General features: G+C 51.9%; 7 protein-coding genes across 7 annotated transcripts; 3 read left to right on the top strand and 4 right to left on the bottom strand.

Moving 5' to 3' along the window:
* Window positions 1-21: 21 nt before the first annotated feature.
* NCS54_01341600 (Hypothetical protein) lies at window positions 22-3041 on the bottom strand (the record flags this gene model as incomplete). The annotated part of the gene is made up of 6 exons (XM_053158610.1): window positions 22-1998; window positions 2053-2167; window positions 2226-2325; window positions 2379-2442; window positions 2495-2802; window positions 2852-3041. 6 exons carry the CDS (start codon window positions 3039-3041, stop codon window positions 22-24), a joined length of 2754 nt encoding a protein of 917 aa, XP_053014585.1.
* A 2366-nt stretch (window positions 3042-5407) lies between these two features.
* NCS54_01341500 (Hypothetical protein) lies at window positions 5408-6566 on the top strand (the record flags this gene model as incomplete). The annotated part of the gene is made up of 4 exons (XM_053158609.1): window positions 5408-5708; window positions 5757-5935; window positions 5983-6428; window positions 6491-6566. 4 exons carry the CDS (start codon window positions 5408-5410, stop codon window positions 6564-6566), a joined length of 1002 nt encoding a protein of 333 aa, XP_053014584.1.
* Window positions 6567-6746: 180 nt separating this feature from the next.
* Window positions 6747-8063, bottom strand: NCS54_01341400 (Hypothetical protein; the record flags this gene model as incomplete). The annotated part of the gene is made up of 4 exons (XM_053158608.1): window positions 6747-6877; window positions 6929-7104; window positions 7156-7832; window positions 7881-8063. 4 exons carry the CDS (start codon window positions 8061-8063, stop codon window positions 6747-6749), a joined length of 1167 nt encoding a protein of 388 aa, XP_053014583.1.
* Window positions 8064-9524: 1461 nt separating this feature from the next.
* NCS54_01341300 (Hypothetical protein) lies at window positions 9525-11178 on the bottom strand (the record flags this gene model as incomplete). The annotated part of the gene is made up of 3 exons (XM_053158607.1): window positions 9525-9822; window positions 9871-10527; window positions 10577-11178. The coding sequence occupies 3 exons, from the start codon at window positions 11176-11178 to the stop codon at window positions 9525-9527; spliced, it is 1557 nt and encodes a 518-aa protein (XP_053014582.1).
* A 384-nt stretch (window positions 11179-11562) lies between these two features.
* On the top strand, window positions 11563-12498 carry NCS54_01341200 (FSH1 domain-containing protein; the record flags this gene model as incomplete). Its single annotated transcript, XM_053158606.1, has 4 exons — window positions 11563-11604; window positions 11666-11995; window positions 12059-12157; window positions 12208-12498. The coding sequence occupies 4 exons, from the start codon at window positions 11563-11565 to the stop codon at window positions 12496-12498; spliced, it is 762 nt and encodes a 253-aa protein (XP_053014581.1).
* Window positions 12499-13749: 1251 nt separating this feature from the next.
* NCS54_01341100 (Carrier domain-containing protein) lies at window positions 13750-20754 on the top strand (the record flags this gene model as incomplete). The annotated part of the gene is made up of 6 exons (XM_053158605.1): window positions 13750-14038; window positions 14103-14487; window positions 14545-14723; window positions 14775-19474; window positions 19522-19842; window positions 19891-20754. 6 exons carry the CDS (start codon window positions 13750-13752, stop codon window positions 20752-20754), a joined length of 6738 nt encoding a protein of 2245 aa, XP_053014580.1.
* Window positions 20755-20954: 200 nt separating this feature from the next.
* Window positions 20955-22049, bottom strand: NCS54_01341000 (2EXR domain-containing protein; the record flags this gene model as incomplete). The annotated part of the gene is made up of 1 exon (XM_053158604.1): window positions 20955-22049. The coding sequence occupies one exon, from the start codon at window positions 22047-22049 to the stop codon at window positions 20955-20957; it is 1095 nt and encodes a 364-aa protein (XP_053014579.1).
* Window positions 22050-22742: the final 693 nt, after the last annotated feature.

Here is a 22742-nt window from a genome sequence, read left to right as displayed (position 1 = left end):
TATTGCTAAAACATCTACCACTTAATCCTCAAGAGACAAAACATCAAACGCAGGAGTCTTGAACACATCCCAACCCTCCGAGGCTTGCGGGTCTGCAAACGGCTTCAGGGCAGCGAATCGCATCTTGTATCTTCCCTCCGCAATCTGACTTCCGTTGGCTAACCGACCCAGCCACCAAAGTTCGGTTCCAAGTCTTCCGACAATATCACGCGACAGATCTCTCAGCGGTAAGGCGATGAGATCATTGGCATCGTCCGAGCTGGCGTTGAAATATTGCTTGCCAGATAATTTGGCCCAACTTGTCGCAGACCCGACGTAGCCCGCCTTGCCGATCACTGGAGGGTACTCCCAGTTGTCCTCGGTCCAGCTATCATCAAAAATGTCCCATCGCAGCTCTCGCGTACCAAAGCCGATGCGTGAGTATACGGCGGGGAAGTCCTGAACCTCTGGGCCTAGATCAAATGTGAAGTTGCTCTTTTCCGCGATGGGGATCTCCTGGCGGGTTGAAGTCATGGTTGGGAAGCCGATAGGATACTCAAAGATGTCGCCGACGTCCTTTTCAAGGTCGGATGCAAGACCCATATAAGGTACTCCAAGAGATTCGCCGTTGCTGCCGGTGATGACAATCTTGCCGCTGTACAGGGGCAACTTGGCACCATCCAGCCCAGCAGGAGCCTTGAAGGAGATTTTCGCAGACCTTGTCTCTCCAGGCTGGATGGTTATCTCTGCATCGGGCAGAGCGACCTGGGGGTTTATCTTCTGGGGTGTAGCCAGAACTTCTTCACCCCAGGCCATACGTGGGGTTCCCCAAGTCTCAGGGTCAGTATTCATGGAATCAAAACCGCCGTAGTTTTCAACCGAGAAGTCATAAGTCGTGGCCTTGTCCCCGCCATTGGTAATTTCGACAATGTGCTCCTCATTGAAGTGGCGTGTATCGTTGAGAGCGAACTTGACAAAGGAGAGACTGGTACTGTACTCAAGAACCTTGGAAGCATTGACGATGCCGGTGCCGACTTGAGCCACCGAGGCCTTGAATCCATAGTCTGGACTATCTTGGGTTCCGTCGTGCCATTTGACAGCTTCACCGGATGAAATAATCTTCATGGCCAGGTCCTTGGCAAAGTCAGGCCCGTGAGCAGAGCGACCGCCGTGCTTGCTGATATACAACGCTGCAATACCTGCCACATATGGGCAAGCCATGGATGTGCCGCTGAGAACAGCATATTCGTCGTTCAAGTAGCTTGACAAAATCTGACCACCTGGGGCGGCCACATCAGGCTTGATGAACAGGTCGTTAGTCGCTCCAAGGCTTGTAAAGTAGCTCGGGGCTCCTCCAGTCTCCTCATTGAGGACTCCAGTGAGAGTCTTCACGGGCGGAGTGGTAAAGTCAGCAGTGACATTACCGCCGGCCTTAATGGTCTTGATGATGGCAGCGCCGGCTTCTCGGGTGATCATGGCAATGCTTCCGTCCTGGGAGACAGCTGAAGGGGCCACGATAGGCATATCGTTGGTGTAGATGAGGATATGCGTTGCACCAAGGGCAGCCAAGTTTTGCTGCTTTTGCGAAAAGTTGCATCCTCCTCGTCGTACGAGCACAACTGAGCCGGTGAAATTGCGAGTGCTTTCCGGCAGTGGGCTGCAAGCTTCATCTGCGACGGCCGTATCAAGACCGACTGGGATAACCGGCCATCCGTCGACATCAGATGGGTACCACTCGGCCGCTGGCATGTACGGGACGCTGACCGTCTTTGCGTCTCCGTCATTGTCGAAAGTCGCGTTGAAGGAAGGTGTGGCAATGACATCTCCGTCGATGGAAGAAATGGCAAGGACATGGGCGCCAGAGGATCCGGTGCTGGCGGCAAAGGGACCAGCTTGGCCATCGTTCCCTGCTGAGATGGTGACAACTACACCCTGGTCGACGATTCTCGAGGCTACTACAGCCCATGCGTTTTCGGACCAGCCACCGAGACTACCGATGGAGGCAGTGATGACATCGGCCTGCAAGTCTTCATCAGTTGTGCTGTGATGAATACCCAACGTCTAGTTACTTACTCCGTCGTCATAAGCCTTGAGGAAAGCATCGATCAACACATCCTCGGTTGTTGCGTCCATTTTCCCGAAAACCTTGTACACTCGGAGAGTGGCATCAGGAGCAACTCCGGTAATGCTGGGTACCTATCTTAGCCTTCTGAAAGACAACATTATGTGACCAGTGTTTCGCTTACAGGTCACTCTTGCCAGCGATGATGCCAGAGACATGAGTTCCGTGGCCCAAGTTGTCCATGGGATCTTCATCTGGTTGCTTCTCTTCATCTTCAGGCCATTCTGCCACCATCTCTTTAGCTCAACATCACTCTTATTGAATGGCATGGTCTTACCTCCATCGCCCACAAAGTCATATCCACCTTCAATCTTGAAACCAGGACCAAACCCTCCGCCAAGCTGTCTATTGTCAGTCGGACTGTACCTCAACCTTATACAAATATCCACTTACTGCGGGATGATTATAGGCAACTCCCGTATCAACAACGGCAACAATAGCACCCTTGCCCAGGACACCCTCAGCATGGAGCTTGTCCACCCCAGTCATGTGATGAATCGACGTGTTGATGCCAGCAGCCTCTTTACCGAACGTTTGCAGCGGCTTCATGGGAGCCAGGGTGACTTTTTTGACCTGCCAAGCCTTGATGACAGATTCCTCCTCCTGAAGAGTATCAAGATTGTCTTTCGGGGTCTCCACACAAGCACCCTTGAACACATCACTGTTGAAGACCGTGATAAGCTTGACATCGGGACGGTCCGCTAGTCTGTCAGCAGTGGCTTTGGAGTTGGTTCCCTGGTCTCCATTAACACAGAATGCTTGGCAAGTTGGTAAGAATAGGCCATACATCTTCAAACTCAATGATGAATCGCTTAGGATCTACATCAGTTTCGTTCACAGTTGGAGCGATATCTTCACCGTCACGACGCAAAAGAGTGTTATGGCGAGCCAGAGTGCTGGCAACGCACGAAAGAGTTAAAAGAGTGTGAAACAGGCGCATAATGAATGACAGCGGTTGGATCGCCTAGACGGTAACGAGATCAAAGCACAACGCTCAATGCAAGAAAACTATTCTTATATATCTTCAGGAAAGCGAGATCAAGGGGCGGTAAGGCATGATGTGCCGACAGAAGTTCCCTAATACTACCCCGGAGAATGTTACTCGATAAGGGCTTTGAAATCTTGCCCTTACCCTTCATGCATTGGTGTCCGTCTTGGCAAACCAATACGACGCTTGGCTTCAACCGGTACGGCCTGATCACGCGATGATATCCATCCGATTGCAATAGTGATGCATTGACTATCGTAATGGAGACCCCATGTCAGTGATGCGAGAAGCTTTTTCTGTATAACGGTCTCCTAGAATGAGCCTACTGGTGTGATAAAGACGGGGACGGACCTCGTATTTAAAATCGAAACTCATATCCCTTGCATGCCATTCTGTGACTTACCCCTGAGTTGAATGTGACCTTCTATTTCCATACTATCTGTCCGGAAGTGCCCCACTTTCTTGACGACCCTCCGCCGCCGACCAGTGAGGCCTATCTAGAGAGCCCATTTTCCCGCGATCAAAGCGTGGGGGGACTTGCTTCTTGGATAGGTTTGGCATAGAGTTCATGATTGGTGGACTCTCGTCAGTTGATGCTCTGCGTTGAGGCCTCAGATTAGAAAGGTGGTGCGAAGTGTCTTTAGATATGGACACTAGGAGAGCCATTCTGAAACCAAGGTGGCCGGCGGTGTATTGACGTTTTTGTTAACTATCGGGTTAATTCCTAGGTCGTATTTTACGCCAGCTTTGGTTCCATAAGAGAAGATATTGACAAGATTCGTCTTGGTGTCCCCTGGGACTATTCGTGTTTAGGCAGCACAGGGCGGGTTTGATAGAAGCCGAGCCGAGAGTCGGCTACGACAGAAACAACAGTCCTTTACCCGGAGTTTTGGGTTTTGTGATAGTAAGAGGCAGAACTTTAATCACGGGAATGGTATTATTCCCCACCCGGCAACCGCCACTACAAGCGTGCTCTGAGCTTCAGATGAATGTTAGACCTTCACCAGGGTGTCATTGCTGTCTATCTGGCCAACCTTTTCAGTACAATCGCCTGATATACTGTCTCGAGTTTTCAATTACCAACTCTAAGAGTGCCTCAACGGGCCAGAGTAATTTATGCCACTAGGGTTTGATGTTATGACATGTTTCCAAATATGTTCTTTACCATTGTGTTGGATGGACTTCCGCAGAGAGGTGAAGAAGCGCAACAACAAGAACAAAAACAAGTCTCTTGACGCCAACCCGATTATCTGAACGTACGATGACGAGGAACCGAATATGTTGTAGAAAGGCTCGGTCCCTAGGGTGAAAGAGGGACTCCGTCCCCGACCTTGCACACCGTCGAAATCTATGACCCCAAAGATGGTGAATCACTCGCTGAACCTTCGCCCGGTAGCATTAGCCCTAGCAACGGAATTACAGTTTTAGCGTACTGAATTTTCGTCTCCCAATGTTCTCTTATCTAGTGACTTATTGCGATTAAATCGGATTTCTCGAAGGTTGATCCTGAAAGCCATGCCGAGCTCTTGACATGTGTGGCTCAAGTATGCACGGAGCCTTCGGGTGATAAACAGGCATGCCCTACAAGATTTGGTAACGCTTGAGGGAGATCTTGAGAAAGGCACAGCACACGGCCGCTTGGATTGAGCAAAGTAGCCAACATGCTGCAGTATTGATCTATACACGGGGTATTTAGACTGACCAGGCAAGTCTTCTCTGAAAAGATATTCTCCAAGATAGCTTCAGATTGCTGGAATGTTTGCCTCATGCTGTGATGCCGATTATTGCAATGTCTCGGCCGTCATTTCAACTCGGTGGCGGCATCATCGCCCACGACGACGTACACTTAAACTTTATACTCCCGCTTAAACTCTGAAAAATAAACAAAACGTGCCGTTGGCTTATTTATACATTATTCATAGCTAAGCTGTTGTGGGTTATGTCTCTCTTAAGTCAGCTTCTGTAATTGTGTGTCAGACACGCTAGCGGCATTGGTAAGGTCTCCAGCGTCGTATTGTTGGCCAGAGAAAGTAAGAGGGCCAATCGTCGTTGACATAATCACCTGCTAATCACGGTTCTGTTATTTCCGTTGGGTTGCTCGCAGGCCCACCCCCCACCGCTTCTTCAAGCACTTGACCAAGAAATCACCTGCTAAACGACGCCATTCCCGATTAACCTTGAACATCGGAAACACCGGCACATGTGTCATCATGATGATCCACGAGGGCGGCCGCCACAGGGGATCATATATATATATCACGATTGAAGGAACTGTCCAAGGTGCCTTTTGTGAAGCTATGAAGTTAACGTAATCAATCATGAGAATGGCAGGTCCCGTCTCACGGACGACAAGCTTCGATGGCGACGTCGAGTCTCGGCCGCCGGTTGAGCTGGGCTCCCCGGAGCCGACGCCCCCGCGATATCGCAGCTACAGCCACCCTTTCGCTGGCCGACTTGGAGCAAATCAGGCATTTACAGTCGATCGAAGGACCTCGGCGGACGAGAAGTTGTTGGAAAAGGAGCCAGACGCGACACCGCATATGTCATTTCGAGAGCTGTTGGATTGTCGACCAATCTTTAGCCGATATTTGTGGAAAGCTGCTCTCATCGAGGGAATTGGTGAGAGATCCTGCTGCTCACCAGATTATCCATTTTAACCAACTATAGGCACACTGATGCAGGCGTACATCACTATCTGGATCAGCATCTCACCACCAGTGCTTCCCACGCCGCCAACAGCTCAGCTGGGCAACTTTGACAATGCCGCATTCATAGGCCCCCTGATAGGCGGAATCACCAACATTATTTTTGTTTCTTTATTCATTTCATCTTTCGGGCCCGTTTCGGTAAGGGTATTGATATTCTTCCGACAATCAAATTCTGACCCAGCCAGGGAGCTCACTTCAACCCTCTTATCACCTTTGCAACATTCTGTGCCCGCCTCTGCTCCCTTCCACGCTTAGTATTGTACGTTGGTGCTCAAATTAGCGGCGGTGTATTGGCTGGGCTATTGGTTAGGGCGAGTTACGGCACCAGGGAGTTTAAAGTCGGTGGATGCTGGCTGGACCCTGACATCGTGCCCGTCAGAGAAATCTTTGTCGTCGAACTGGTGTCCGCAACCATTCTCCTATTCCTTGCCTTCGGCATTGGTCTCGACCCACGGCAGGCTCAAATCGTCGGGCCGACCCTAGCTCCCTTCCTTGTTGGACTCGCTTCTGGAACTTTGGCCTTTTCCACCGCGTTTACGCGGTACGGGTATGGCGGTGCTGGTTTGAACCCGGCTCGATGCATGGGGGCATTTGTAGGGACGAAATTTCCAACTTGGCATTGGATACACTGGTAAGCTCATAAGTTTCTTTGGTCTATCGTTGAACTTGGTTGAAGCTGACTGAACTTTGCAGGGTGGGAGACGGTATTGCGTGCATCATCCATGGCCTGGTCTACTACTTTGTTCCGCCCTGGACCAAGGAGACCTAATACGCGCGGCGTTTCGATAGACAAATTTTCACTTTGGCTTCGGATGCCTCGTAACGAAGCTTAAACGTTTAACGTATTCAAATACCTAATCAAAAACCACATCTGCCCGCTCGCAAACAACGCCTGTGCCAAAATCGGACATCATACCTTCACTCCACGCTACTCCTGACTGCTCATCCTTCATTTATCATGAATATCAACCAAAATCTTGACCTGGTTATCCTTGTCGTTAATCAGTGCCTTGATACCGTCCTCCACAATGTTCTCGAGCTTGACCTTTCGTGTGATCATTTGGCTGGGCTCAATGGCGCCTGACTATGTTAGCAGCTGATCTGAACAAAATATGAAGTAAATGGGCTTGCCTGTGCCAAGATTCTTAATGACGGCTTCGAAGTCTTCTCGCTGGTAGCCTAGAACAGACTTGTAGGCGCTCTCCTTCCATGTAATCCAGTTGGGGTTGAATGGAATTTCCTTTTCCCAGATGGCCACGTTGACCACGGTGCCCTTCGTCTTGACGACCTCGCAGGCACTCTTGACACTATGCGACAGTTAGTAATGACTCGCATTATTGTATGGGCCAAGAACGCACCTTGCGGGAACTCCGGCGCAGTCAAATACCACATCGGCGCCCCTGCCCTCGCTCAAGCCCAAGACAGTTTCGTTGAGATTCTCCTTGATGGGGTTGACCACCAGCGAAGCACCAAACTGCTTGGCAAAGTTTTGTCGGGAAACGGCAACCTCGGAGACGATGATATCCTTGACGCCCTTGGCCTTGAGACACAGGATCATTGCCAAACCGATTGGTCCGCCTCCGATGATGACGACCTTGGACTTTGGGTTGATCTCTGGCGCTGCGCTCATGGCATGCCACGACACAGAAAGAGGTTCGACAAGGGCTCCAATTTCAAGAGATAGGTGCTTGGGCAGAGGGAAAACGTGTGTAGCGTTCACACAGACAGCTTCGCTCAATCCACCACCACCCCCGCTCAGTCCGACAAAGCCGCCATCGTGACACACATTCTCAGCGTGCGAATCACACGCTGCGCAGTGTCCACAAAAGATAGTAGGCTGAACAGCACATGCCTGGCCGACTTCAAAGCCCTCTACTCCAGGGCCGACTTCTGAGATGATGCCTGAGAATTCATGGCCCAGTGTGACGGGGATGGTCTCTTTGGTGACGGGATGAGCGGTTGTGGGGCAGAAGTTGGGTCCTCCGAGGTACTCGTGAAGATCTGTTCCGCAAATGCCAACAAAGGCCGGGGCGATCTATCCAAGTTAGAAATAGACGACTCCATACCTGACCTACATGCTCACCTTGATCTGTCCCGCCCCAACCGTCGGCTCGGGAATGTTCTCAACCCGAATGTCTTCCTTTCCGTAGTATCTAGCTGCGCGCATTGTGCTGTAGTAGAATGATGTTTGCAGGTTCCTGGATATGGGCCCACGGATGTTCCTGGCGAAGAGCCTGTTAAATGTTGATCCAGCGAGACTTGACATGGTTCAAAAAGCAAGGTTGACTCGTCGTAAATCGGCTCCGCCGGGTGACTTTATACGGGCCGAGCTCCTAATCATCCCACTGAATGCGTCAGACCCACCGGCGACATGGCGTCGAGCCCCCGCTGCAATGTCGCCTAACGATATGGTCCTTTTGCCTGTCCTTTTTGCCTGTTCTTAATCTACCGTTTCACGTTGACAAACATGACCGTTCGACCGAAGATGAAGTGCGGGGTGCAGTGAAGATCGGGATCATCTTGGACTCTTATTCGACATGTTTGAGATTCAAACACGCATGATCCTTGTCTAGCTTTGTTGGAATGCGGGGGAATTGGATGCTACGGTTGTTGGTGGTGGCGGATCTAGGTACCAACAGTCGGACCCGATCGAGAGGAAGCAACGTCGGTGCCGACTGGGAGTGAATGTCCGTGGATGGCAGAGAGAATAAGACTGGCGGAGTGACGGGATGTGAGGAACTGGCGAATATATACTCAAAATTGCTGGGAACCTTGATGATCTCGAGGGATAGACGAAAACCGCTACAACCGCCAATATTCACCGGAACAATTCAATGTATTGACGCCTAATTATTGCTGATCTATGAGTGAATTGTTTCATCAACTGCAGCTCACAATCCCAAACGCGGCATTTGCCCGCACTGCGGCTTGGCTCCCGCAGCATCTGCAGAGACCAGATATTTCCCTCACTGGGCCTCTTTTCGCTTCTCAGCTCAACAGGGAACTGAAATTACCATCAATTTTGCCGAATGTGATACAAACCCCATGACCTTAGATGTGGTTGTCGCCATCGGCCATCCTACCAAGTTAAGCATCACCGAACTTACATCTGACCCATCCACGCCCACGTGTCGTCCAGGTTGACTCAAATGACAGCAGAGCCTCATACCACTATGATTATCGCTCAAAACCATATCGGAGGAAAAGTGGCTCGACTGTGGATCTCGGTGTTCGGCTTCCAACTTGGCGGGACCCTCAGATCATGAGCCTCAAGTGAGTGGTGTGATGATGCGAACCCTTGAACCCACCTGCACCCGGGTGGTCCTATCTTTGATCTTGGCTTTGATCTACTGATACATCATTACCGATAACAATGATAACAAGCTGTCCATGGATCTCAACCTGGCCGCTGATGTTATCTACCCTACATCTTTCACTTTCCACTTCATGTACTCCAGCAAACCCCCTACCCTAAGTGGACTTGACTCTGATTTCTGATGTATTTTACTCAATAACTTTGCTTTGTTGCTACCCGAGACCCGTCGACCTTCTAAACAACCAGGTTGTCCTCCAAAGCCCACCACTGGTTCATGACTGCACAAGACTGATTCGATAAGCGAGCACACTCTTTTGTTTGAATGACGTCAATGCATGCTCTTCTTTCATTAAAAAGACGAAAAACACAATTTATTACCAAATATCTTAATACATGGCTCCTCGTCCTCAACTAGGCAAACACCGACAGGTCATCCTTAGCCGCCATCTCTTCCAGGATGAATTTGCCTGCGACTTCTCTGCCTTCCCCAGCATCCCTGCACAACCTCGCCAAATCTTCTGCCTTTTTCTTGATCGTCTCGGAATCTTTCCCCATGATGACATCAATCAATGACTGGCTGAGGTCCTTGGCTGTCCACCTGGGCTTCGTTTTCCTGTTCCCAAATCGCCCAATGCCGAGCATCTCGACACGCTGGGCAAAGTCATAGCAGTCTGTCCATTGCGGAAGGACGACTTGGGGGGTCGCAGTGCTATGGAAATTAGTCCATGATATTCGAAAAAGGGAAGGGGTGGCATACATAACTGCTTCGTTGAAGGAGTTAGCCCCTCCATGGTGCACCGCACATACGACATTGCCTGTTTGTAGAATCGAAATGGGCTCAGCGACGACCCAGTCAACGATTCTAACTTTATCTTTGACAATATCTTGCCCAAGAATATCCATCATCTTGGCGCTCTTCTGTGCATTGACGCCTTTGTGAGTTTTCAACTTCCACAACACTTGAAGGGGGCGTTTCGATGACATCTGAAAGTCTTCAATGACTTTCTTGATGGCACATGCCATTTCAATCATTTGCTGTTCGTCAATCTGACACATGGAACCAAGGTTGATGTACACAGTCGGGCCTTGGGCTAGCCATTTCCCCAGCTCGGGATGCGATTCCTCAATTGGCGACGCGCTTCGAAGGATGGGGCCACAAGGTAGGATATTGTCAGGCAGTATTCCCTCAAAGTCGAGCTCCGACAGAAAACCGACGGCAATCTTCAGGTCGTTAGGTCTGCTGCGCTGGAGATCGATCGCTGTCTTGAGATGGATGCCGAGGTTGTCTTTCAAGTGAGCGGTAATCTCTTTTCTTTGACGGGACGTGATCCAGAGATAGGCCATGTAGAACAGGAAATAGATGTTGAGAGGGATGAGGTGCCACGGTACGGGGTAAGAATATCCAGTGAACAGTCTACCGACTCATCAGTCGTGGTCGGTATAGGAGAAGGTTTGATACATACGCGGGATACTTCCAGAATCTTACCCCACGTGGCTGCTCAGACGCGGCAAAGTCCTTGATGGTGTTGGGACTCAGAATCATGTACTTGACGTGCAAATGCCACACAGCCGTCAACCCAGCGGTCATGAGCGGGTCCAACACTACAAGATCCGCATTCACATCTTTGATAATGCCGATAATTGAAGTGACGATGTCCCCCAACTCCTCGCCAGTGTAGGGTATGAATGCGGGAAGAAAGTCCTTGATGGCCTGCTTAGTCGCGGAGAAACTGAGGGGGGTGGAGACGGAATCGGGAAAGTATCCAGGTCGAGCTGGAATGCTGTGCCGCTCAATGTAGTTTTGAAGCCCTTGACGGCCCGAGATGCCTTGAATTTCGTGGTAGATGATGGGTCTCGCCATTGGTTTAGATCTTCGGGCATACTCTGAAACCTCGGCGACGGGCCCCTCAAGGCCACGAAACGTGGCGAAATGGATCTCAACGCCGGGATCGGTCTCAAGGATGGCCTGCGCGGTTGCGAGAAAGACATTGGATTGGCCGTGCTCAATGTTTGTGAGCATCAGGACCTTTCGCACACCGATTGCAGGGGTGCATTGAGTTGTCATTTTCGTTCTGTTACGATTGCGGAGGTTGAAGGACACGATGAGGTTTCGCTGAATATGGATGCACGTCACAGATAACACAAAAAGAAGACGACAGGGGAAAACGCTCGCATTCGGTCTTGCACCTGGCACGCTCAAGCATGTCACGGTGAATTCTCGACTACAATATCAGCCCAAGACACGTTATCGCCCATTGAGACCATGTGGGTCGAGCTATTGAATGGCAGATTCCGATTGTCACTGCAACCACCCTGTTTGGGACCACCGCTTTCACCGGAGGACGGGGTGAACTCAATTAACTAGCAGGTAGATCAGAAGTGTTAAGAGGAGTGAAGAGCAAGGGGTCTTGCTGGAGAAACATCGACTTACTGGTCATCTTTTCTCACAATGAAGTTTCTCTGCCTCCACGGCTCCTATGGGAGCGCCGCTGTAAGTCCATGCTCACCATCTGCCGCTAACATGCTATTGCATCACTAACTATTGCCTGTAGAACTTCAACATCCAGCTCAGGCCATTCACCGACGTGGTGCAGAACTCGGGCTCCGGCACGTTCAAATGGATTGACGGCGGGCACAAAGCTGTCCCACCGCCTGGATTCGATGACTACTTTGGTGCTCCTCCCCTCTTCCGCTTCATGGATTATGATGGCGTCGGAGGCTTGGACGACATGATGGTCAAGATCCGAGATTTCCCCAAGGGTCTGACCCCCGAGGACACCATCCGGAAGCTTCTGGGTGAAGAGGATCTGTTCACGGCTGATGCTGTGCATGACGCCCTCGACAGGCTGCATGAGATTATTGACCAAGACCCTGAGATTGATGTATGTTTCTTGATGAAATTGATGTCCTAGGTCAAGATCAAGGGCTGACAGACTGCCATGCAGGGTATTCTAGGCTATTCAGAGGGAGCCACCATCGCGGCGAGCTTGGTCCTTGAAGAACGGCGACGTTTTGAAGAAAAGGGAATTCCTCGTCGCATCAAGGTCAGTAACCCGTATCCATCTATAATGATCCCAGGCTCATCCATAAATAGGCTGCAATTTTCTTTGCTGGCTGGCCTCCAATCCGCCTCACCGATGAGAACCGTGTCGAATGCCTGCTGGCAGACGAATGCGAGGACATCATCGATGTTCCCACGTGCCATGTCGTCGGATGCAACGATCCATACATTCAAGGCGCCATGGCACTCTACGGCATGTGTGATGAGGATACCGCGGTCCTCTTTGATCACGGCAAGGGTCACACTCTGCCGAGGGATACGAGAACCATCCACGAGCTGGCTACGGCTATCACTGATACGATAGTGAAGGTCGGGAACAATTGAGGGGTTGCCAGACCGTTGGGGAAGGGCGGGGTGATTTTCTAGATTGAGTTAGGCAGATGATCTCGGTGTAAGATAGTAATCGAATGCATTCATATCCATGTCTAGATGCAGCAAAGGGACTCGCCTGGAGGTCTTACCGCACGCACGAGAGAGCAAGAAGGGATGATAATGCAACTGTATGTGTACCATCAGGTGATACGACCATGACAAGACAAAAGTTCACCGACTCGGTGTGGCGGGATGCCCCGGGTCACATCTGACAGCTGTCTCTGGGGGAGGAGGCATACGCAAACGTGTAAGTGACGGAACAAGCCGGAAGATAGACTCCCAACTAACCCCACGCTCAGGACACACTAGCCATGGCTCTCATTCCGCTCGGCATTGCAAGTTCGGTACTGCAGGTCGTCAGTCCATGTGTCAAAGCAAGGCTGAGGTGGAGCCCCCGCGGAATCATGGAGTAAAGACCAAGGGAAATTGATTCGATTACCAAAAGTGATAAACAATATCAAGCCTCGGCCTAAACTGAATGCGCATATGAATCCAAGACATGCCGTGATGATCGACGTAGCAATCTACGCGAGGTGGGGGCGTGTCGTAGATCTCGGCCTTTTCCAAACACCAATAACTCTTGCCCCTGTCCCTTTGGACCATGCATAACTCGGAACCAAGAAGAGCCGAAAAGCCTCGGAAAGTGGGCGAAATCAGTCGAGAAACGATTCATAAACTATCGCATGCCATCCCATCGCATCATCTATAGCTAAGCTGCGAACGGCGAGATCAACTGCCGATGCAAAGGGCCTGGGTATCGACGCCATGATCGAAAGGGTCTCGGTGTAACAGATACATAGGATTCGGTTCCGTATCTGGGTCGAGTCTGTATCTGGACCAAGGGAAGTGATCTTCTCCCCCTATCTCTTGGCACACGATGCTCTTGTCTACATGCAGTAGAGGTAGCAGTACATCCTTGACTTGATGGATAAGAAACGGGATGCCAGTGACCCAGTGCAGCAATCCAGGGGAATTCTGGCTTGATGTTTCCATCGTGGTGGTTTATCAGAATGCTGAGAACGGCGAATATTGAATAGAATGAACTGAGTTCAGCCATGGAAGGGCAAGGGTGAAAAAAATGATATAGTTGCATTGATTTCCTTCCTTTCCATTTGCTTCACTTCCGATATCTGTCAGCCCAACTATCCCACACAGCTCCTGGGCTTCTCGCGGCATCTTTCAACTTCAAATCCACACATCACAATGTCAGCCAACCAAGAGCCCCGGCTAGCACCGATCGCCATAGTCGGCATGTCCTGCCGGCTGTCTGGCGACGTCTCTAATCCCGAGGACTTCTGGACACTCCTGTCTCGGTCACGCAGCGGCTGGCGAGAGATACCAGAAGACAGGTTCGCCATGGGAGCCTTTCACCATCCCAACCCTCAGAAGAAGGGGTGCATCAACGCCAAGGGGGGTTACTTTATGAATCAGGACCTGTCGCGGTTCGATGCCCCGTTTTTTAACATCACAGAGCAGGAAGCCTTGGCCATGGGTGAGACAATATTCTAGAATACCCCCGAGAGGTCTTGCATATTTGCTAACATGTCTTGCTATAGACCCGCAACAACGGCAGCTACTCGAGTGCACATACGAGGCACTTGAGAATGCTGGTGTCCCCAAGGAGACAATCGCTGGCCGCAACATTGGAGTCTTTGTTGGCGGTGCCTCATCAGACTATCGCATGGGCACTCTGCGTGATGTGAACAGAGTCCCCATGTTTGATGCCACTGGCAATCACCAGTCCATCCAAGCGGGCCGTTTGTCTTACTACTTCGACTTTCATGGCCCCTGTTCATCGATAGACACGGCATGTTCATCTAGCTTGTACGCTCTGCATCAGGCTGTGCAGAGTATCCGGTCTGGCGAGTCTGAACAGGCTATTGTGGCTGCTGCCAACCTGCACCTCCAGCCCGATGATTATATCTCCATGTCTATGCTAGGGTGAGTTATTGCTCTCATCCATTCATGATGTTTCATAGCTAATCTTCATCAATCAAGGATCTTCAATGAGCATGGAAAGACCTTTGCCTTCGATGAACGAGCCAAGTCTGGCTTCGCGCGAGGCGAGGGCGTTGGTGCCTTACTTCTGAAGCCTCTGGATCAGGCCCTGAAGGACAATGACAAGATCCGTTCAGTTATTGTCAACACTGGCACCAACCAAGATGGAAAGACTGTTGGTAAGTAAACTCTCAAAAGCTTCGACGTCCATCACACTTACATCCCGTTAGGCATCTCAACGCCAAGCGGCGAGGCTCAGGAGCGTCTCATGCGTGATGTGTACGCCAGGGCAGGCATCAACCCCGAAGACGTCGGCTTCATCGAAGCCCATGGCACGGGAACAAAAGTCGGTGATCCCATCGAAGCCGGTGCCCTCTCTCGTGTCTTCGGCAAGGGCCGCACAAAGCGTTTTCCCCTCTACATAGGGTCCGTCAAGACAAATGTCGGACACCTTGAAAACGCCAGCGGTATTGCATCCATCATCAAGGCGACACTGATGCTCGAAAAGGGCTTCATCCTGCCTAACCTCAACTTTGAAAAGGTGAACCCCAACATCCCCTTGGACCAGTGGAACATGAAGGTTCCTATCAACATCCGCCCTTGGCCAAAGAACAAGCGGTACATCAGCATCAACAACTTTGGCTTTGGAGGGTCCAATGCCCATGCTGTTTTGGAATGTCCACCTGTGTCTCTTTCGGATCTGCCGATCGAGTCCAAGAACCAGCGTCCCAAGCTGTTTGTCTTGTCTGCTCACGATGAGGGGGCACTCAAGCGCTTGGCGTCGCAACTTGGTGTGTACATCGAGCAGCACCCTGAGGTCTTCCAGAAGCGTCTCATTCGAGACATTGCCTATACACTAGGCGAGCGTCGGTCGCATCTCCAATGGCGGATTGCGCTCACAGCAACATCGCTGGATGAGCTTGCCCTGTCACTCAATGGCATCGACGCTTTGCCAAGTAGAGCAGCCAAGGTTCCCAAGCTGGCTTTCGTTTACACCGGTCAAGGAGCGCAGTGGGCTGGCATGGGCCGTGAGCTGCTGAGCAGCCATCTGATCTTTGCCGACACGGTCAAGGCTGCCGATGACTGCCTCAAGCGTATGGGTGCTGACTTCTCTCTCATCGAGGAGCTTAACAAGAGCAAAGAGGAGTCACAGATCGGCAAGGCACACATCAGCCAGCCTATTTGCACCGCCGTTCAGTTGGGCTTGACTGCCTTGCTCGAGTCCTGGGGCATCAAACCTGCAATGGTGGTCGGCCACTCCAGTGGTGAGATAGGAGCTGCCTTTGCCACTGGTGCCATCACTCTCGAGGCTGCTATGGCTGCTGCTTATCACCGCGGCCAGGCCGCCCAGAAGATGAAGGCCAAGTTCCCGGATCTCCGAGGTTCCATGATCGCTGTCGGTGCGGGGCCGGCTGAGGTGAAAGACCTGATCCAGTCTCTTGAACTCACCTCCATCGTTGTGGCCTGCGAGAACTCGCCCTCCTCCGTCACGGTATCTGGAGATGAGGATGCCATCGATAAGCTTGCTGTCGAGCTCGAGAATCGCAGCATTTTCAACCGTAAGCTGCGTGTTGATGTGGCCTACCACTCGCCACACATGCAGCTCGTTGCTGATGACTACATGGCTTCGATCAGCAACATCGCGAGCCAAGATTGCGATGGTGTTGCTTTCTACTCTTCCCTGAACGGCAACAAGCTCGACTCGACTGTGGCTCTTGGCCCATCCTACTGGGTCGACAACCTTACCAAGCCCGTCCTTTTCTCGTCGGCTTTGAAGGAGCTCTACGAAGACGGTCATCCTGACATGATTGTAGAAATTGGACCGCACTCAGCCTTAGAGGGTCCCATCAAGCAGATTCTCAAGGGCATCAGCAGCCAAGCCTCCAGTGTCAAGTACCAGTCGTCACTGGTGCGCAACCAACACGCCACGACCACAGCGCTCAAGCTTGCCGGCACTCTGTTTGTCAAGGGCTACCCTGTCAACTTCAGCGCTATCAACGAGGATGATGATGGTGCTCAGAAGGCTTCCTTGGTCGCTGACTTTGCGCCATACCCATGGGCTGACCGGAAGTACTGGTTCGAGTCTCGCTCCAGCAAGCAGCATCGTCTCAAGCCATTCCCTCGTCACGACCTGCTGGGCACACTCGAAGATAACTACAGCGAGTTGGATCCCACCTGGCGAAACGTTATTACAGTTGACGATGTGCCGTGGTTGAAGCACCACAAGATGCAGTCGCTGACCACCATGCCTTTGGCGGCTTACCTCTGCATGGCAGTGGAGGCCTCTATGCAACGTGCTGGTCTGCGTGGCATCTCCGCTGAGCAAATCCTCGGATACCGACTTCGCGAGATCTGTGTGTCCAAGGCATTCATTCTTGACGACAGCTCTGAGTATGAGACAGTTGTGACACTGCGATCGTACGCCGAAGGCACCCGCGCCCAATCCTCCGACTGGGACGAGTTCCGGATTGCGTCTTGGAACTCTAGCAGAGGTTGGCTAGAGCACTGCACAGGTCTCGTGGCTATTCGCAAACAAGACACCTCCAATGCTGTCAGCCAGGGTAGTACACATGGTGCTCGTGCACGCAAGACTGCCGCCGATAACATCCACGGCGGCGAGCTGTCCACCCAGGACTTTTACTCTGAACTTCAGGGATTTGGTGCCGAGTACGGATCTTTGTTCCAGCTTCAGCCGTCGGGCGGTCTCAAGGTGGCGGGAGAGTACTCTACCAGCGGCGTCACCGTACCCGACACGGCCTCGAGTATGCCCTTCAACCACGAGACTCCCTCGATCCTACCAGCGGCTTTCACAGATCTGTTTGTTCAGCTGACTTTCGCCATATTTGGCGCGGGACGAGGCGAGATGAAGTCCCTCTTCATGCCAACCGCCATCAAGGAGCTTGAGATTAGCAGCAAGCTCCCATGCTCGACGGGCCGGCAAGTTCAGGTTGTCGCCCACGGCAAACCCAATCCTGCCAGCCCTGGACCTGTCGACTTCTACGTCGATGTCTGGAACACGGAGCACAACACCGAGCCTCTGCTGAAGATGGATGGCTTCCGGATGACACCTGTCAATGGTGATATGGGACAAGAGCAGGTCCCTCGCTCGTTGTGTTACAAGATCCAGTGGGAGCAACTGAACCCTCTCGATCTGGACAGCCCTGGAAGCGAGAAGAGCCTTGAAATGGTTCCCCGTCGCGTCTGCAGCAACAACACGGTTTGCTCATCGTCGAGCGAAGATCTTAGCGACAGCCCCAGGTCTGTCGGTACACCTGCCAGTAGCCGGGACAGTGCCAGCCAGGATGGCCAACCGGCCGACACGCATGCTCTGCGTTTCACGCTCAACAATACCGTCCTTGCGGATCCCATTGTCATCATCTCTGACAAGGACGAAAGTGACCCGCTCGTCGGAGCGCTGGTGAATCTCGCTGATCTTCACACCGGATCCAAGCCTACCATTGTTCCTTTCTCCAAGGTCGAACCTTCGGCAGTCCCATACATTTGTCTAGCCGAGCTTGATGGCCCACTGCTCCATGGGCTGTCGGCTGACACCTTCAATCGCCTACAAAAGCTTCTTCTCACATCCTCTTCCATTCTCTGGGTGAGCGCAGCTGGCTATCGATACGCCGAGAAGCCTGAGAATAACATGGCTCAAGGCCTGCTCCGATCAGTGCGCTCCGAGGCAAGCAAGACGGCAGCGCTTCTAGACCTGGATCCCAACTCGAGGCTCAATGCCTATGGTCGGGCGGAACTCATTCTTGAGGCGCTGACGACTTCACTTGTCAAGCCACAAGATGACACGCCCGTGGACTTTGAGTTCGCTGAAGAGGATGGCCAGCTTGTGGTGCCCCGCGTCGTCGAGTCCGAAGACATGAACGTCGCCATTTTCCGCGAGACGCAGGACTCGGCTCCATATCTGCAAGAGTTCGATCAGCCTGGACGTCGGCTCAAGGTGGCTGTCGGCACCTATGGAGCGCTCGACTCGTTGTACTTCAAGGAAGATATTGAGCTTCCTCTGGCGGAAGATGAGATCGAGATCAAGGTAGCCGCCACTGGCATGAACTTCAAGGACGTGGTGATTGCCATGGGCCAAGTCAGCAGCCCATATCTCGGTGTCGAATGCAGTGGCATTGTCAGCAAGGTCGGCTCAGGGGTGACATCACCGTCGGTCGGCGACAGGGTCTGTGCCATGTCGCTGGGTGCATACAGCACGTTCGCCAGATGCCCTGCGACCAGTGCCGCCATCATCCCCGAGAACATGAGCTTTGAGACAGCCGCCTCTATCCCCGTTGTCTACAGCACTGCCTACTACGGCATTGTCAACCTCGCCCACCTGCAGCCCGGTGAGCGAATCCTCATCCACGCCGCGTCAGGTGGTGTCGGCCAAGCCGCGGTCCAACTCGCCCAGATGATCGGGGCTGAGATCTACGCGACTGTCGGCAGCGCCGAGAAGAAGGAGTTGCTGATTGACACATACGGTATCCCCGAAGACCACATCTTCTACAGTCGCAACGCCGACTTTGGACCCGCGATCCGAGAGGCCACCAACGGCGAGGGTGTCGATGTGGTCATCAACTCCCTCGCTGGTGATCTACTCCGCGAGACCTGGGAATGCCTGTCCCACTTTGGACGTTTCGTCGAGATTGGCAAGAGAGACATCACATCTAACACGAGGCTCGAGATGAACAAGTTTGAGTACAACTGTACTTTTAGTTCCGTTGACCTCACATTGGTGGCTGCTGAGCGGCCCAGGATTATGAAGCGCGTGCTGACGTCCGTCATGAATCTATTGGCCGAAGACGTGGTGAAGCCCGTTGGGCCTATCATCACGGTTGGCATTTCTGAGGTTGAGACTGCTTTGCGCAAGCTTCAGAGCGGAAAGACTTCTGGCAAAATTATTGTCAGCCCCCGAGCTGGCGAGAGAGTCAAGGTAAGCGCATGTTTCCTGACTGACGGCTCAACTGCTAACAACTTCAGGCTACTCATCCCCAAAGAAGCTCCACCTTGCTTCAAGCGGAGGCTACCTACTTCATCATTGGTGGCACTGGCGGCATCGGCCGCTCCATGGCCAGACGGATGATCCAGCTGGGTGCTCGACACATTGTGCTCCTGTCGCGCACTTCAAGAGTGACTGGAGAGCTTGGCCAGCTATCAGAATACGCCAGGACTCAGGATGCCAATATTTACCTGCGGGCTTGCGACGTTGCCGATGAGAAGAGCGTCGGGGCTCTTGTGGAAGAGTCAGCGCGGACATTGCCTCCCATTCGCGGTGTCATCCACGCTGCAATGGTGCTTAGAGTAAGTGATTGATGATGCTCAATGCTGACCCCAGCTGACATGCCATAGGATGTGCTGTTCGAGAAGATGGCATTCGAAGACTACGACCTCGTGGTCCGTTCCAAGGTGTACGGCGCATGGAACTTCCACAAGGCCCTGCTCAACACTCCTTTGGACTTTTTCGTGGTGCTCTCCTCTGTAGCTGGCATCGTGGGCAACAGAGGTCAAGCTGCGTACTCGGCTGCCAACACCTACCTCGACGCATTCACTCAACATCGCCTGCGAAGCGGCCTCCCAGCGACATGTTTGAACCTGGGAGCTGTCTCGGGCGTCGGCTATTTAGCAGAGAACTCAGCCAAGCAAGCGCAGGTGCTCAAGAACCTCTCAGGCTCCACAGTCGACGAGTCTGAGGTCCTTGCTCTTCTGGAGCTGGCCATCAACGGCAAGATCGGTGTCATGGGCAATGAACAGTGCGTGACAGGGCTTGACTTTGGCGACGGCACATCTCTGCCATACTACGCTTCCGATGGGAGATTCGTGCACCTCCGCCATGCCGCAATCGTAAGGTCGCAAGACGCAAGCGACCTCCCAGCATCGGCATCTCTGACCATCGCACAAGAAGTTCAGCGAGCGGCCACCAGGGAAGAGGCCCAAGGTATTGTGACAATCGGTCTACGCGACAAGCTTGGTGCAATCCTAATGCTGCCACCCGAAGTCCTACAGTCTCACCAAGGGAATGCTCCTGTGACGGCATTTGGCTTGGATTCTCTCAACGCAATCGAGCTTCGGAACTGGATAACAAAGGAGCTGCAGGCACATCTGCAGATCTTGGAGCTGCTCACGAGCAGTAGCTTAGGCGATCTTGCTTCGTTAGTATTGAAAAAGTCAAGGCTCGGGGATGTCTGGCGTAAGAACGAGGCAGAGACAGAATAATCATCATAAGAATTAGAGTATTTATGGTAGAAAGCTATATTATGATTTCCTTTTGTTTAGATTACTTCATGTGTAGATCGAGATGCCCATGTACGACTCTAAACAAGGCATTACCGAATCCATGCTAATTTTTGCGATATCACTGTCATCTGATTTCCCTCTGGTTTTCTATCCCTTTCATCTTTCTAAAGCATATACTTCTAGAAACCTTCATCATCAGTCATCGCATCCTCATCTTCCATCACCATATTCTCATTCTCATCCTCCATCACCTGGCTGTCACTCTCGCTTCTTTTTTTGTCTCGGCGAACAAGGAGCCTGACGGATGCCTTAACTGAGAATTGGTGTACCAGTTCTTCATGATACCCAGGGGTCAAGTCTCCGCGGCTGAGGTCGGTGTAATACGAGTCGCACAAATCGGTAAGCTTGCGTATGAAGTAAGTGACAGGACCCTGGCCTGCCCCCGTCCCTGAGTGGTCGCTATACGTATCGTCCCAACCGATCTCAACGTACTCGCCGTCGCAATCGTAAAATACCGTGCTATAGTCTCTGTCCGGCTCTGCCCGCCAATGGACACTCTTGTCGACAAGCCAAAGGCCGGGGAAACTCACCCAATACACCATTTCATCAATCAGTTTTGCTAGTAGACCTCGAGGAGATTCCTCCATCCTCAACTCATAGATGTACTCCGGAAGGGCATAGTTCCAACTCGGATCGAATTCGAGGGCGAGATTCTCCACCCCCAAGGCGGCCCAATCAATGCCGAGAAAAGGGAAATTATAAAACATTTTGGAGTTCTCCAATGCTCGTTCAACAAATTCCCAGTTGTTAAAAGTAACGCAGAAAATATCTCGGGCGGGGTATACCATGAGATACCACGCATCGTGACCCTCACCCGTGACAATTAGTCCCGGATGAACATCCTCTTCTCCGTTATCCCAGTCGGGATCGCATTGTCCGGGGAGCTTCCCTTCGCGGTCGCCTTTTTCGTACAGTTCTTTCCACGCGCTGAGCCGAGAGTGCTTCATAACGGCCGCTCTTGAAGCTTTGCAAGCTGTCCAGAGGCCCCGGTGCCATAAATACGCGGATTTGTTGCCTGGAATATCGTGGTCAGGTTGCTCCAACGGGGTTTCCTGATTCCAGCCGAACGGGATGAGCTTTTCGCCGTCATTGTCAAGTCTGAAGTAGTGCAGCCCACGTCGGTATCGTTGAGACGGGAGACATGCCTGCTCCCAAACCTGGAGCCGAAGCTCGGCTGGGAGTCTTGGAAATGGGTGAAAAGTAGAAGAATCCATCTTCAGGCTGAAGCAGATCTATAGAGGCCTGGATTACGTGTCAGAAGGTTTATGAGTGCGTTTGGAATGCCGTGAAAAAACCGTGCCGAGTCATGAAGAGAGAAAGGAGGACCAAAGGTGAAGCAGCCTGCGGATTCAGCGAAGAGCCAGGAAAGAAGGAATTAGCGATAAATATTTTCTTATGTGGGCCAAAAACGTGAGCCAACATATGGCTATGCAATATTTGTACTCAGCTATGCGAGAGAAAACTTTATTCCTGTGCTTAACAGGGTGATGTAACAACCCAAGGTTTTTTGATCTTGCTATTTCGAAGCCAACGTTGGCACAAGTGGGGTCACGTGAGAACCCCCTTGTGACGGAAGGCTTGCGCTCTGCCAAATCTGGAGCCGAAGTTCGGTCGGGAGCCGTGAAAACGGGTGAAAAACGGAAGAACCCATTTTGGAAATTCAAACTGACGTAGAGAGGACAAGATTCTTCTCCGTGATGTTGATGGCTGTGGCTGAAATGTCGTGAAGTAGTAGAGTGGTGTGATGGATTAATAGAAGAGGAGTCCAGTGAGAGAAGTTGTTGTCTATGATCCTTGGTGAGGAGTATTGAAAGAAATATGAATGAGAGCTCAACAGTTTCTTTGCAAACCCAGGCACTGAGAGTGAGCCAACGTGAGATATCTCACACTCCACACCGAGATATGTG

Source organism: Fusarium falciforme, chromosome 11, assembly GCF_026873545.1.
Source record: "Fusarium falciforme chromosome 11, complete sequence".
NCBI classification, from domain to species: domain Eukaryota; kingdom Fungi; phylum Ascomycota; class Sordariomycetes; order Hypocreales; family Nectriaceae; genus Fusarium; species Fusarium falciforme.
Note: the sequence above shows the minus strand (reverse complement) of the source record. Positions and strands in the feature narration are given on the sequence as shown.